General features: G+C 38.2%; 3 protein-coding genes across 3 annotated transcripts in view; 2 read left to right on the plus strand and 1 right to left on the minus strand.

Annotated features, from left to right (window-relative positions):
- Positions 1-9,820, minus strand: part of pkn1a (protein kinase N1a) — a 43,629-nt gene extending 33,809 nt beyond the window's left edge. The window contains exon 1 of the mRNA XM_056250465.1: positions 9,577-9,820. Within this exon, the coding sequence (XP_056106440.1) occupies positions 9,577-9,597 (21 nt within the window). The 5' untranslated portion in view covers positions 9,598-9,820. The remainder of the gene's footprint in view (positions 1-9,576) is intronic.
- Positions 1-16,758, plus strand: part of septin3 (septin 3) — a 132,545-nt gene that overhangs the window by 39,990 nt on the left and 75,797 nt on the right. The window lies entirely within an intron of this gene.
- cunh19orf67 (chromosome unknown C19orf67 homolog) lies at positions 11,528-15,282 on the plus strand. The gene is made up of 7 exons (XM_056250475.1): positions 11,528-11,624; positions 11,727-11,913; positions 12,210-12,354; positions 12,439-12,539; positions 12,774-12,953; positions 13,432-13,593; positions 15,049-15,282. Exons 1-7 carry the CDS (start codon positions 11,528-11,530, stop codon positions 15,191-15,193), a joined length of 1,017 nt encoding a protein of 338 aa, XP_056106450.1. The 3' UTR covers positions 15,194-15,282.

A 16,758-nucleotide genomic window follows, 5' to 3' on the forward strand; every position in this document is an offset into this window, starting at 1 on the left:
TGCACTGATTTTGCTGTACTTTGTATTGTAACAATAAAGAATCTTGAATCTTGAGATTCATTGCACAGATTCATTGATTATAACATTGAGTTTTCGCAAGAGTGTTTACCTCGCATTGTAATTGACAGCTTTAAATGATTATAATGCAAAATGTAATGAAATCTGTATTGTAATTTAAAAGTAAAAAAAACTATTTGGAAAATTTCTTCATATTTATACAGTGTAGTGCCCTATTTTACAGCCTTTTATTACAGTGTATTTTTCATGCTGCTAAATACACACTGCAAAGTTTCTGAATTGAAAACCGTATTTAAATGCGCAGTTGAATCCGATAGACGAGCTGAGCTGCTTTTCCACCAACAGGCCAAACGGTTTTAAGAACGGTATGGAGCGGTTCCGGTTATATTTCCACTTGAGATTGGTTGGGCACGGCATCATTACAAACACCCCTTAGCCTGGAATAATCAGAACGGTTGGCTAACCATGCCGATAAAATCCTACATTGCCACTCAGGATTGGTCACTTAATAGTTTCTCTGTAGCTGGCCAAGCGTGTTATTTGAGTGAAGTTAACGCAAGTTAATAATAAAGTTGAAAGAAATATCTGATCATCATCAGTGACAATCAACGGAGAGCTTACAGATCACTTATATAAAGCTGTATAAAGCTTATATAAAGAATGATCGGGATCGGCCGTTCATGATGACAAGAAATCGGTAGTCGGCATCGGCTGCAAAAATCCTGATCGGAGCATCCCTAGTGTTACTCACAACAATATATAGATAAGACGATCTCGGTCTGCACGAAACATTTTACGTGTACGTGTAGCCATACTGATTTAAGTATGAAGCAGAAATAAATAAATAGATGTTTTTCCAACATCTAATGGAAAATAGGAATAGTATAGATGTTCTTGAACCCAATCAAAAGGAATAGTTCACCTAAAAATCACCTTTTTTTAAAAAAATAAGACAATCCTAGATGATGATAATAATAATAAGCTTGCTAATGTTTTGAAGGCATGTAGTAGATGTGCAACTGCTTTTTGGAATTATTTTTACATAATTTTACAAGTAGAACATACACGTGTATAACTACTTCAAAGGTGGATTACTAAAAAAAAAAACTGACGCTTCAATGACTAATATATTTGAACTACTTTAAAAGTGTATTTCTATCTGTCTTAACTCAAAGTTTAAGTCTAAGATCTCTCTTGTTAATGAATTAGTACGACACCTAGATTCCCCAAATTAAAGGGGCGAGCTAATTAAAGCGCTTTGTGCCTGTTCTACCACCCTCCTGTGAGACAGTATCCTGTGACATCACTAATCATAGTTGCTATGGCAGCAGTTGTCCTGGAAACCTGGTTGCAAACACCTGTCTGTGACCACTCCCAATGTCTCCCATTTGCATTACAACACAAGCTGATCAAATCTATATAACAGTAGATGTGTGTGTTTGATAAATGTCTAAAAAATAACCAGGAAGCAGAATATATACGTCATGTTTCAAATCCACTGAATGTTTATAATGTATTTGCATAAAACACAAGGCTTCCTTGTGCAAACCAACTGATCGTATTAGTGATAAAAAAAAACATGATCAGCTAAACAAAGGATTGTATTTCACTGTTACTCTACTGCAATGTATACCTTTTAATATCTGTGTGTGTGTGTGTGTGTGTGTGTGTGTGTGTGTGTGTGTGTGTGTGTGTGTGTGAATGAGGAAATCAGTCCATCTCTTCCTGGAGTAGTTTATTGCTCCATTTTAAAGGTTATCTAAGATTGTATGAATAATGGGATTGTTGAAAGAACAGTAGCCGCTAGTGCATCTCACACAGATACAGTATTATATAGACTAAGTACCCTGTAAAATACTAGACCCACCCAGAGTCAGGGGACTGGGCTGAGACCCATTGACCTGGAGAAGTTCTCTCTTTCTTAAATACAGATGAACAGACATGCGCGCGCACATACACACACACACGTGGTCGTGTACACAAACACAGGAAAGAGTGTGCACATCCTCTTTTCTAAAGTGACAGACGAGAAAAAAAAACAAGCTTTTCTTTCACATATCATTATCACATTACTAACAAGTATTTTCAAAAACGTTGCTTCTCCATTCCCACTTTCTGTGCTATATTAATAGTAAAATTTTATAAAAAGACTGTAAAGTTTATGTGTAAATATTCAAGATTCGCATCTATTAGGAGTATGACCTCAAAGGCAAAAAAAATGGAGTAAAAATGTAATTTAGAAAAATACAATAAATCCTAAAGCTAAATCTAATCCATCAATCAACCATAGTTTATTTGCTCCTTTTTCCTGACCATATATAAAAATATTTTCGGCTTAACAGAATGATTCAGAAAGCTACAATGATAATCGTATCAGGGACATAACACAGGGAAAACCCCCCAAATTCAAGCTCAAATTCAGTGTATTCTCTCAGAGCAATCCGATCTCCAAAGAGAGTGCCTGAAACCCTGAATCCTATATTGAGCCTGGAAATCCAAGAGAGCTGTGGGAATGACGGAGAGCTGACCGGTCTGATAAAGGGAGAGACAGACAGAGAGAGGGGAATTTTGGAGTTAAGGAGGGGGAGCAGCAGAGCAGCTGGTGTTTCACAAAGAGGAAGGGGGAAGAGAGAAGAGAGCAAAGAGAAAGAGAGAGAGAGAGAGAGAGAGAGAGAGAGAGAGAGAGAGAGAGAGAGAGAGAGAGAGAGAGAGAGAGAGAGAGAGAGAGAGAGAGAGAGAGAGAGAGAGAGAGAGAGAGAGAGAGAGAGAGAGAGAGAGAGAGAGAGAGAGAGAGAGAGATTACAGGCGCTACTACACCCTGCGGATCAGTTTACAACACCCTAACTGTTGCATGCTCTCTCAGACAAAGAGCAACAGGGCCGTGTGGATGGGAGGGGAGGATGTGTCTCTCTGCAGAATATGCTGGCTTTCACAGCATTAAATATTCATCACTCTGGGATGTATTAACAGGATGGCTTCCAAATAAATGATTTCACGGGGTGAGCCGAATTGAAATTCCTGCATTGAACCAGGAAACAGTGGTTTTTAAGTGCTTTATAAAAATCGGAGATTAGCATAACAATAGAACATTAATTTAACACACAGAGAGAGAACAAAGTTTAATCGTGTACATTAGTGACATTTCTTTCTTCCTGAATAACAAATCAAGCAGTTAAACTGCAAATGAACAATTAGATCAAGGGAATGAGAGAAAGAGGGCTTTAGAGAGAAAGAGAGAAACAGTGATTGAGTACTTCGCATCAAGATCAATGTATGGAGGACTAGCCCAAGGCATTGAAATAATGAAAGTGTGGTTTTAGTAATGGAACAGTTATGCAAGCTGCACTAATGCTTCAGAACGTTGGATAATGAGTGGAACTCATCATGGACACAGAACTGATGACGTCATAATGGGGAGGAGCTGGAATAAAAAATAAATAAAAAAGCTTTGGAACACATGGCCAGAGTTTGCCTTTATGAGGTCATGAGAAGATGCAGCTGTTTTACACTTGGGGGGAAGAAAATGGGGAGGGAAGCGATCGAGTTTCTGAACCACCCATCAAAGTTATTAAACCAGCTGTTGATTAGCTTAAAAACAGGAATACGCCAGACCAGCTCCAACCTTCACTGGAGATCATGCACTGGTATTAAAATTCAAGTTGATACAGATAAGCCGATAAATTATTTTCATGGTATGGCCGATAACCAATAAATTAATAAATTGTAGATTAAATTCTTGTGCAATGAGGGCTAGACAATACTCACTCTCCTCCAACAACCTTTCAATCATTAGAACGCAGCAATTAGCAAACAATGACAATCAATCAACTTTAATCAATTGACAGCAAGGGTAATAAATGTAAAAATAGAGGAAGCAAACATGCACAGTAAAATATCCAATATTTTATGTTTGATTGTTCAAAAAACGCATTATTTTTTCACATATTTTACATTATTACAGGTCCTCACTCCCCAGTCTGGTTGAATGTGTCGTTTTCGATGAAGCCCCTCCTTCCGAAATACGAAATGTGCTGTAATTGGTTAGCTGGCCCAGTGTGTTGTGATTGGCAGTGCTTAGTGCGTGTTCGGGAAATGTCCTGCCCCTCCATAACTGGGAGTTCTTTTCTAGTGTAAATATTAACGATGGCATCCATTTCAAACTATTTCGGTGAACAGTCTTAAAAAAGCAAGAGCTTACAAAAGCTACAGTAAACACTACATCAATACTGTAATGTTAGTTAGCAGACTAGCAGAGGCAAAGCTTTGCCCTTTCGTTTACATCATAGCTATATGAGCTTATAATTGGACTACAAATAATAATACATATAAGTTGTGATCCATAAACAACAGATTGTCTCGACAAAATGGTAATGGCTACGTCTTTCAGGAGAAGCTTTTGTGCATATAGCCTGCATTGTACTCTCTTCTGGAAGCTGTTCTCCGTAAAATGTGCAGCGCACAGACAAACGTTGAGGTTATAATGTTCAGGAACGGTGTTAAAAATAAATTTCAACCTCTCTAAGTTTGTTAACTCTAGGACAAACTTTTTCCAGCGACAACAACTCTTCCTTTTCTATAAAGCAGCCCAAGATGGTCTCACCCCTTTGATGCGTGTTCCCAGGGGTGGGGTTTATGTAAATTTTAGGGTTTGTGATGTCACCAACCCAGGAAGAAGCTTGTTGTAGTCCCTACCAGCCGTTTGTTGTAGTCCTAAAAAAGGGATTTCTGTAAAAGAAAATATCTCCCTTTGCATTGAACTTCGAGCGTCGTAACTTTGCAAATGTGGTTTATGCTCAAACAGCAACATTACACACTAACTAAAGTTAAAAACGTGAAATCATAATCAAGGACCCCTTTAAATAATAAAAAAAAACATAAAAGGCACAAAAAAAAAGAAGCAAATGTTACACCTTAGCAACAGTATTGAGAGATGGATATTTACACAAACCACTAGCTAAATTCAAGTTAGTCCAATCCAGGTGGTCAACAAACATGACAGCAGCGAGTCACCAGTACACACACACACACTAGGGGTCAGTAAATAGGCTGAGGGTGTGGCGGTAGAGCACAACATGAAGTCAATGCTGAATACGATCTGGAGCTGTGGTAACACAATGGAGTCCATTATGCCTGAGCATCAGTCTCATGCCCTCATGATCCCCCCCAAAAACTGCACAATCAGCCAAACACACCACAGCCAATCAGATCTCAGCAATAACTTTTCTGGCAAACAGAGATGCAGATAGATACTGACAAGTGCACTCTTCTTAGCAAGCTCATCTTTGAGCATCCTCGCCAAATCAAATCCAAATGTTAACAGTAATAAAACAAAAACAACATAATCTTTCTTATCACACTCTTAAAAATAAAACACTGATTTTTAGCACTGATGGCTCTTTATATTATTGAAGTAAGAAAGTAAGAGTTTCTAAGTAAGTTCTAAGTAAGAAAATAATGACTCTTTTAAGAACTGTTCACTAAATGGTTCTTCTGTGGCATTGCTGCAAAAAAAAAAAAAAACTTTCTGAACCTTTACTTTCATACTTTCAAGAACACCAAAAATACAGTTCACTCATGAGGTGTTTTGAGTCTGGCTTTGGTTTGGTTTTGGTTTTTGGTTTGGTTTCAGAACAATTTGTTAGTGAATCAGACTCAACCAGAGTTTAAGTTCTTGAGTGACTTGAGTTAACAACTTACCAGGAGGGAAGATCTAAATGTATGGGGGGGTTGGGATAATACATGTATTGTATTTATTTGGATAATGCCAATTTCCATTTTGAGGTGAACTACTTTAACCAACTGTGTTCATTGCAATAAAACTCCTTACTAGATCAAATTAACTTCCAATTTCCATTGACACAAAATGAAACCAAACAGGTACACCTAATTCTATAGACCTACATACAGGCGCATCGATTTGCTGATGGTATGTACTTATTAGGGATGGGGCCGATCCGATCCAGTATCGGTATCGGGACCGATACCAGCGTAAATTCACGTATCGGATTTTCCCGATCCAACCTGCGGAGATATCCGATATCCATGAGCCATGTCTGCGCTTTAACGTTGTCTGCTGAAATGACTCCAAAATTGGTTCCCGCCGGCTAGTCTGCTAGCTGGCTGCAAACTGTGGAATGGATTTCCTGAACGGAGGCGCGGCTCAAATAGACACAGAGTCATGAGACACGCCTCCGCTCAGAAAATCCATTCCGCAGTTTGCAGCCAGCTAGCAGGAAAGCATTGAGCAGCATTATGTCCGCTGTGTGGAAAAACTTCACACTGGAAACACTGCAGAGCAAGACAGCAAAATGCAATGTTTGCAAAGCTGTAATTCAGAGAGGTGGAAGCTCCCTCGCGTCGGTCAACACAACGAACGCAATCAAACATTTAAAAAAGCACCACGTTAAAGAGCACGAGGATTTTTTAGCCAGTGGGCAGAAAGACAACGGGAGCCGTTTTATTGATAGTGTGTGTGTGTGCGTGTGTGTGTGTGCGTTAAGGCCCTTGCACAGAGATGGTCCTCACTGCAGAACATGAAATCCACGGGGAGGAGTCGGATCCAGATCCAACTCCTCCCACCTTACATATACCTAAACCTACCCATCTCCGCCCCCTGATCCCTAAACACACCCCTAATCCCTAAACCCACCCCTAATCCTACCCATCTCCACCCCTCGGATCTTGATCCGACTCCTCCCCGTGGATCTTATGTACTGCATTGAGGTGCTACTGCTTGCACACGGAGTCCGAAATTCACGTCTGAAATTTTCGCACGTTAAAAAATAAATACGACCTCACGTTATGTCAATCACGCTTGCATATATTGCCACTGAAACTTTCGTCCGTCATAAAAAAAAATCTGCGTTTTTCGCATCCGTAGCAAGAAGTTTTAATAGAGTTTGAATGGTGTTTTGACAATTCAGAGCAGCTGAATCACGAATAGCCTACGAAAATGTTGGACTATTGCACTTTTCTTATATTTCTAATATTTTACATTTTAAAACCTTGATTTGTTGATGCTACAAGAGCCAGTGTACTTGTTTTTTTGCTGTTGATGCAAACTGTTTTATTGATAGTGTGTGTGTGTAAGATGTTTACACTTGCACTTTTCTTATATTTCAAGACTCAAGTATTTGACATTTTGGGAATGTAATAAATATTGACATGACAATCAATTTAAAACCCTTACAGTTGCATATTTGCTTTCAGAATGGGATTTTTCCTGTTAACAGGATTTCCTGTTTTTCTGACCTTATATTTACCTAAAGTTGCCTTTTAGGACATAGATACGTACATATCATACTTGCCTGTTGAGAGGAGTTTATTTCAGCATCATATAAAATCAACAATAATGATGATAATAATATTAAAGCAAACACAGCTCTGGTATCGGAATAGAATCGGTATCGGCCGATATCCAAATTCAGGTATCGGGATCGGATCGGAAGTGAAAAAATGTGGATCGGTGCATCCCTAGTACTTATTGACAAAAACAATACGCAACTGTGTTAAAAGCCAGTGAAGTGAAGACAGGACAGCAAAAAGGGAATTAACCTACTCTTCAAACCCCATTAAGCTGGTCTAATGCGTAGAGGGCTGGGAACTTACTTAATAAAACACACAGATACACAACAAGAGTTCACAGCGATAAGGCTTTGTGGAACATGCTAGTCTAGCACATAACATTAAGTTCTGTCGTGCTCCATCTGTGAACTAGTAATCTAGTGAGCAAATAAACTGTTAGGGTGTTAGCTTGAGATGCATCTGTGTGCAGAATCGCCTGCTGTGAGGATAAGAAAGATAAGATCATTGCATCTGAATTTGAAACTTGAGGGAACTCTCAACAAAACAAAACAAAAATGATGCTCATTATGTGAATCAGCTGTTGTCATTCAGTCGCTGACATAATCACATTCACATTCCTGATGACTGTTCTTGCTAAGTCATCCTATGTGTGGACACAAGTGTGTGTGTGCATGAGGCTATGTCCACATTGTTGGTTGTAACCATATATGAGATGCCTCATGAAAAAGGGAAAATATGTGTAGGAGTCAGACTATGACTTTGTTGGTGTTTTCCATGTTGTCTGCAAGTATCTGGTCACTTATAACAACAATCAGTCACATTCAGCAACATTACACGAATACCTACAAAAAGGTTTAAATTGGGAAAACAGTGGTGGCCTTAAAGAAGCTTTAAAAGATTAAAGTGCTGCAGATACATTAACTGGACTAGTGATAGTCAATGAATCAGCCAGACTGATTAATCTGCCGATACTTCAGCATATTATCCAAATATGATTTATTAATGGAAGTGTTCTCCCTTTTTTCAGATTAAAAATCGTACCACAATTTTTTCTGCTTTCAACTTTTCAAAAACTTGTCATCATATTACCGTGATCTTGTTTCAAAACTGTATGACTTTATTTTTTCTGTGGGACATAAAAGATATTTTGAGAAATGTTTTTTTTTTTTATCATACCATAATCAACGGTGACAAAAAGAGGTTACCGACATTCTTCAAAATATCTTTGTGTTCCACAAAATAAAGAAAATGATATAGGTTTGAAACTACATGATGACAGAACTTTTATTTTGGGGTGAATTACTCTTTAAAGCATAAATGTAAAAGTAGCATACAGCTTTACCATATGAAATGTACTATACATAATATTATTCAATTCCAAAAAATTATATTGAAAACAAAAAATTAAAAAAAATATTGAAAAGGAAACAAAAAAGAACCCTTCGGTTAAATCGTCTAAATTGGTTATTCGGATAATCTGCTGAAAATTCCTAAATATCCTCAGTCTGTCTGATATATCGACTATCACTAGTCCAGTTAATGGTGCTCTTTTAAAGCTTCTTGATGGACATTTGTTTTAAACTGCTTTTGACATTTTTCCAAAAGAATCTGGTCAGCATATGTGCCCATGTTACACAACACAAGAGTGTTGGCTTACATTTAATTGACCATGAATAGAAATACACATAAAACATTTCTTTAAACACTTTCCAGAAACCATAAAAGGGGGAAGATTATCTATACAAGGCCTAAACTTAGCCTACATTTTACTTGTTTCGGTTCAATAAGATTTTATGTGAACAATTCTCTGGCACACCACAACGAGAAAACATAAATATTGGTGTTTAAAACAGAGCAGGTCTAAAACAACCCAAGCTATCAAGCTCAACAGGGTTTTCCAAATGAACTGCAGTATATTAGTGTACAACCCAAACATTTTGACTTGTGTTTAGCCACCACAAATGTCTCTTTACACCATAAAGGGGGAGAAATGGCCCCTCAGATGAAGGGTGGATGGGGGACTCCATCGCTTTAGAGATAAACTCAGTCATTCTTCAATTCCGATGAGCTTTCTAAGTAAAAGTGAATGCATCTCATGGGTCTTAAAAGCAACTCTATTGTCTGCCCCCCAAATCCATGGGATTATTTTGGTATAATAAAACACGTGAGGGGTTTTAGGATCTAACTAGAAGGGTGCAATAATCTAACTGTAAATTTTTGAGGGGGTTATTCTGTAATAAGCAGTCAACTTACTTGGATGGAGTCATTTGCCATGGTTGTATCTGGAGTGGCGTTTGTATCAGGACACCCAAATTGTCGTTCCTCCTCTTCCTAGATTCTCAATGATAGCCGACAATGTCAGCTCTCAATGCAACAGTTTAAGATCCAGCAGCGGTTGAACGACTTATTAAAACTCTGTGCATGTAATAAATGCTGTTTCATCACTGTCAGACCTGATGCAGGTTGTCATCTGGACAAAACCGAAGCTTCGAAAATTCCTTCAATTTAAAATAAAACAACTGCATGTAAAACATTATATAAAAGCATTAGCTATATAAATGGCAACGTTCAATCAAACTATAATCTGGCATATCGACAGCTTGCCGTTAAATCGTAGCCTATGTATTTTTCCATGATAGCGCCCTAAAATAGTTCTTCTGGTGGAGCTCGTTACAGATGAATACATGTACCGCATTGGTCAGGGTAACTGGTCAAAAGAGTTGAGCTTTTCTTCTTCATCTGAAAACACCAACGCGTATATTCAGTTCAACAGCTAGCTCATTATCAAACGAGGCCCGAGGAGTTCACATTCACAGCCGGTGAATAATACAACAATCCGTTCCTCTGGAAAAAAGATACTGTCGCCGCTCTCCAGTGTGTTCCTCGCGCGCCAGTGATGAGGCTCGTGTACTATCTCCGGGCGCGAGCATTGTGGACGCAGGCAGTGCGCCGGTTGCGCGCTCTTGCGGGTCACGTGATGTCGCATTGTGTTCACAAGCAAATGAATTTGGTTTCATCACTCCCTCATGGCAAACAACATTTACAGCTGTTGATTCACACCGCAATATATATATATGTTCAAATGTTACAGCGGTTAACAAATCTGTATTTTAAAATAAAAAGTCGTACGTTACTTTGTTAAACATTAAGCTTTTAAACTGAGCAACTTTCAACTAAGACTAAATTTACTTCAAAATAAAGGCTAAGATATTGTAGACATCCAAAATACGATACTTAATATATTGTGTGCGACTGTCATTACTTTTCTCTGAAATACCAATTAAATATATGAAAGCTTCTTTCCGCCACAGAATAAAAAATAAAAATTATCTCACTTTCTCATTTTATCTTTATTTTATCTCACAATTCTGACTTTTTTCCTCGCAGAGTTGACAAGATCACATCTTGCTAAAGGGACCAAAAATATTGATGACTCAAACTGCATCAATATAACTCAAACCAGAATGAGTTATAAAAACGTGAGATTTTTATATTTTTTATATATATATTTATATATATGTGTAAACTAATTAATTTTAAATTACTTAAAACGATTCCTTAAAATAATTTAAAACTATTCCTATCATGATGCATGCGATTACCACTTAAAACGTAGGCCTAATATTTGAGTTTGCACACAGATTAAATAAACTGTAAAATTATGACATTTATTTGTTACCTTGTTGTAGATAAGTACAACCTGGTACAACTCTGATACCCGTTGCTGGGAGTGTTTCGGAGTCCTAGCAGGTTCAAGAGTAGGAAATACAAGTATGGTCATAACGAATAGCTTTTCAACGGTCGAGGGAAATACAAATATGGTCATGGCGAGTAAAACGACAACGGGCGTGGAAATACAAATACGGTAACGGAAATCACTCAAACCTCTAAACTGCGCCACTTTGCCACAATAATTTGTATTTTTCTCATTTTTCTATTTATTAGTTTAGTCACAGGTGCAATACAATGTACAGACTAAAATTAATAAGCAAAGTCAACAATTAGCCGTCAAAGTTTGTGACATTGCAGGTATGACATATTTTACTAATTTTGTCACGTGTATGTTGACGTGTTTGCAGACGATGATCGATTGTGTTAGCAAGGATGCACATGCAGTCGTCAATTACTTTTAAAAGTATTTTACACACGTTTCTTGTCACAGAGCTCATTATTTAATGGTTTCAGGTTGTCTGATTAAGCCATGATGGCAAACTCAGAGCATGATGAGTCTTCACTATGTAAAGAGAATGAAGCAACCCAGTCTTTGAGAGAAGTAGGAACATTTACACAGACTGTTGAAGGTAGGCTACTGGAAATATTTTTTTTTTTTTGCTAATCATTTATCCATTCCCAGCCCAAACCCAGAGCCACATTGATGCGTAAAATACTGCTTTTGTTTACAGAAGACACTACAATGGCGCCCTCTTTTGGTGATGAGAGGTCATTTTTGGGTGAAGGTCCTGCCGCAGGAAACACTTCTCCGTCCTCTCAGGATAAGAGAATGATTGATGAAAAAATCTCTCCCATAGAAAACCAACTTCAGTACTTGCTGAACAAGGCAGATGAGTTTCAAACACAGCTTTTGTGGAGGTGCGGTTATATCTAGAAAAAGAAGATTTTGATTGTTTTCTGTCAATGTCTCATGATTAATTATGCTTTAATAAGCCAACATATGTTATTGGATCTTTATTATTGTTGTTTTGATATTAGAAGAGACGAGAAAACACAGTTTTATTATACAAAAGCAACTACGTCAACACAGAAAGAAAAAAAAAGCTGTACCTATGAAAACATTTCATTGGGTCTCTTTTTTAACAGCCAAATGTCTTCTGATGTTACCCATCTGATAAAAAAAAAATCTGCTCTTGTATTTATTGTTGTTATAGCCAAGACTGCCTCCAGAATTATGAGTTTGTCCATATTGTCCCAATGTTTCTGCAAACTTGTCAGTCGTACTTCACTTACTTGGAGTCCACAGCCAGAAACTCCAACCCCTTCCGCCCACCTCTGTCCACATATATTCGCACACAGGTGAGAGACTGATTTATTCTGCACATCTCAGGCTCTGCATTGTGGGAATAACTCAAATATTCACTGTGTTTGTATCCATCACAGCTTTTGCAGTTCTCTCAGCAACTGTGTTCTCGTCTGGAACAGCTGATGTTGCTGTACGCCTCCTTCAGTTTCGTCTCACTGGAGGAATCTGATCCACTGAGGTACAAACCAATTAAAAATCATAGATAAAGACAGGCAGCAGACTTGGCAATGACGGTGAAGAGTCAGTCAGAAGATATGGATCCTTTATTAGCACAAAAGAAAGGTTCTCAGTCAGAGGCCTGTTTTTTTGGATGTAGTCATAAAGTGTAGTCATAAAATACCCAGGGGTTGCATTATTTCTGTTAGTACTATTTATTTTGTTGCAGATTTTCACTAAGTATCTCTTTCTACAGTATCTCACACTTCTATATTGGCCAGTGTCAAATAGACAACATGAAGCTGTCAATCTTCCGATACTGTTGCCCCACCCCCTTTCTTGCCACAGCCAGTACTGGGCTATACAAGCGTATGCGCTGGAATGTGGATCGAGAGATACAGGGAGGAGAAGGAAAGACGTTTGACAGTGCAGAGTTGTAAGTGAGGTTTAGTCAGAGAGACAGTCATTTAAAGGTCCCATCCCATTTGTTTGTAAAAAGGAGTAAGGGGAATTTTATTGTATTTTTACTTATATTTCGATAGTAATTTTTATTATTACTACCGTATAATAATTTTATACAATACCTGTTATTAGTTAATAATAATGTCATTTAAACATCCATTTTCAGCCAAAGCAACTTTGTTAGATGCACAGGGAAACACTGATAACCGTGTAAGAGTAATATCTCAACAAATATCCAGTTTCTTGTTCACTTTGGCATGGGATTGAATTATATTGTATGTGTTAAGAGTCTTATTTTGTGTGTGTGTGTGTTTTAGCTTATTAACACCAAAAACATTCTAAATTCCATTACAAATCTCAGGTTAATTATCAAAAAGAGAACATAAGTCATATTTTGGCGCTGAATAATGCCACATCTTAATTTTTACAACAACCCCTTACTACCTCCACAGTTACTTTCTGTGCTGCGAGGATGTCATTGAGACTCAAGATGAGAAGGATGGAGAGGGAACATGCGAGGGAGAAAATACAGAGAGAGAGAAAAGAGTGGCAAGGATTTGGTCTATTGGTCGGTGGGTCCAGACATACCCTGACCCAGAGGACATCACTGATTGGTAATGTACTGCCCTCAGTTCAATAGGAAAAGATGGAGAAAAGATTATTAAATGCATTACTATCTACTCATACACTCACCTAAAGGATTAGTAGGAACACATACTAATACTGTGTTTGACCCCCTTTCGCCTTCAGAACTGCCTTAATTCTAAGTGGCATTGATTCAACAAGGTGCTGAAAGCATTCTTTAGAAATGTTGGCCCATATTGATAGGATAGCATCTTGCAGTTGATGGAGATTTGTGGGATGCACATCCAGGGCACGAAGCTCCCGTTCCACCCCATCCCAAAGATGCTCTATTGGGTTGAGATCTGGTGACTGTGGGGGCCATTTTAGTACAGTGAACTCATTGTCATGTTCAAGAAACCAATTTGAAATGATTCGAGCTTTGTGACATGGTGCATTATCCTGCTGGAAGTAGCCATCAGAGGATGGGTACATGGTGGCCATAAAGGGATGGACATGGTCAGAAACAATGCTCAGGTAGGCCGTGGCATTTAAACGATGCCCAATTGGCACTAAGGGGCCTAAAGTGTGCCAAGAAAACATCCCCACACCATTACACCACCACCACCAGCCTGCACAGTGGTAACAAGGCATGATGGTTCCATGTTCTCATTCTGTTTACGCCAAATTCTGACTCTACCATATGAATGTCTCAACAGAAATCGAGACTCATCAGACCAGGCAACATTTTTTCAGTCTTCAACTGTCTAATTTTGGTGAGCTCATGCAAATTGTAGCCTCTTTTTCCTATTTGTAGTGGAGATGAGTGGTACCCGGTGGGGTCTTCTGCTGTTGTAGCCCATCCGCCTCAAGGTTGTGCGTGTTGTGGCTTCACAAATGCTTTGCTGCATACCTCGGTTGTAACGAGTGGTTATTTCAGTCAAAGTTGCTCTTCTATCAGCTTGAATCAGTCGGCCCATTCTCCTCTGACCTCTTGCATCAACAAGGCATTTTCGCCCACAGGACTGCCGCATACTGGATGTTTTTCCCTTTTCACACCATTCTTTGTAAACCCTAGAAATGGTTGTGCGTGAAAATCCCAGTAACTGAGCAGATTGTGAAATACTCAGACCGGCCCGTCTGGCACCAACAACCATGCCACGCTCAAAATTGCTTAAATCACCTTTCTTTCCCATTCTGACATTCAGTTTGGAGTTCAGGAGATTGTCTTGACCAGGACCACACCCCTAAATGCATTGAAGCAACTGCCATGTGATTGGCTGATTAGATAATTGCATTAATGAGAAATTGAACAGGTGTTTCTAATAATCCTTCAGGTGAGTGTATATCCTTTTATAATACTGCAGTTACAGTTTCTGCTTTCCACAATACGCAAACAAAAACGGAAGCTAATCCTAGACAAGCGCTGAGCTGGTTTGAGATCATATGTGTTTTAGGACTACAGTTAAAGTTAGCTGCTAAATTCATTGTGTGTATATGTTTTGTAGGGTGTTGTGTTCAGTCCCCTGTGGTCAGTACAAGCAGCTGTTGTGTCTGGGAATTGAAGAGCCTTCATCCTGCACTGCCACAGACTGCCTGCTGGGGGTGCTGCTGTCTCCGGAAATAGATGGTACATTTGGCATTAAAATATGAGGTTGTGCTTGCTCAGGGCCTCACCCATTCTGGAAAGAGCGTTTGGTTTATTGAAATCAGATGGTTAACAGAGTACAGATAGAAGTTGTAAATCCTTTCAAAATAACTATTTTATAGTTCATGGCTATTGTTAATGTTGTTCTGCAATGTCAGTTTGTTATATGTTAAATGATGAAAAGCTCATTAAGCGGAGTCAAAGTTCAAGATTAAATGTCAAACCAACTTTATTTTTTCATGAAAGCATTAAAATACAGTGGCCGTCCAAGTTACAAAGTCCAGAAATAAAACCTGCTGGCAGTCCTGGCCCACTGCCTATTCTTCTCTATAAAACAAAGAAATAAAACAATCCTTCCTTTCAAAATAATAAATTACAAAAATATACACAATAAAAGTGGGGAAATGTACCACTGAGATGCAGTTATGTCTTTGCACAGTTATTGTAAAACATGGTAAAGAACAATGTAGAGGGCAGAGCATTATGAATAACGTTGTGTATTCCTTCATTTTTCTTATTGTAATTCAGCCCAGTCAGAGATAGAGTGTTGTTTTCAGTGCATTATTAGTACTGCTGGTTTTTGTCTCTATACAGTAGCTTTCCCTGTACATTTTTTGTAAAGTGATATGTCAAGTTATGTACAACAGTAGTTCAGCGAAAATACAGTGAAAGTCAATCTACCTGGAATCCCTGTGTGTGTTCCCTGATTAAAATGCAAAGTGGTTCCTTTGATATATTAAAAAAAGTAACAATTCTTCTACAATTACGGTGTCAAAAACAGTACTATATATATAATCTCTAAACTACTAGTTCACAGCACTGGACAAACAGGCAGTACATACACGGTATAGTACAAATGAAATTAAAACCTCTCTTCATAATCTCTCTTCATAATACAGTAAATCGACTTTAAACATGATCCTTTTTAAAATAATATACATGTACTTTCACAAACGACAAAACAGATAATATAGGCGAGATGAGCTCCAATAATCAAATTGTGCTTTAACATTCCTCTGGGCAATCAAAATTGCCAAGTTAAAATCAATTCATTCAATCAGATGTGACAAACAAAACTCCTCAAAAGATACACAAACGACAATAACATCTGACTTATCTAATTACAAGTTAAATTTAGGTGAACATATTAGGCCTGCTTATAATGTGACCCATTGGATTCCCTTTGCTTTGGAATTTTTTTTTTTTTTTTTGCAGTTGCAGAGAAACACAGAGACAGATCAGTGAAAGACAATTTTTCCCATTCATACTAGATGAGACAAAACAATTAGACCCCAAGGAGGGACTGTAAACACTTGGTAGACTATTGTGACAGTGTATGAGAGTGCTAATTTAGCTAAAAGTCCTTTCTAGCCCTCTAAATGTGGGAGTCAATCTGAGGGACAGCAAACCAGAAAAGTTTATTTAAATGAGTGTGGTTATGAGAGCTGCTACTTGTTCCTCAAATAGATACTAGTCATTCAAAATTCGGACAGGTAAGGGAGGCACAGTGTTCAGAAGGTTCACAGTAAAGATGATTATTTGATGTAGCTGCACAGTTGTCATCTTATAT

Source organism: Rhinichthys klamathensis, unplaced genomic scaffold, assembly GCF_029890125.1.
Source record: "Rhinichthys klamathensis goyatoka isolate OS25496 unplaced genomic scaffold, OSU_Roscu_1.1 h1tg000069l_1, whole genome shotgun sequence".
Taxonomy (NCBI): domain Eukaryota; kingdom Metazoa; phylum Chordata; class Actinopteri; order Cypriniformes; family Leuciscidae; genus Rhinichthys; species Rhinichthys klamathensis.

Bases quoted from the DNA above. Each gene is read 5' to 3' on its own strand.
- cunh19orf67 (XM_056250475.1), top strand. From the start codon at position 11,528: ATGGCAAACTCAGAGCATGATGAGTCTTCACTATGTAAAGAGAATGAA. The intron at 11,625-11,726 runs GTAGGCTACTGG...TTTTGTTTACAG, and splicing joins ATTTACACAGACTGTTGAAG to AAGACACTACAATGGCGCCC. The intron at 11,914-12,209 runs GTGCGGTTATAT...TTGTTGTTATAG, and splicing joins CAAACACAGCTTTTGTGGAG to CCAAGACTGCCTCCAGAATT.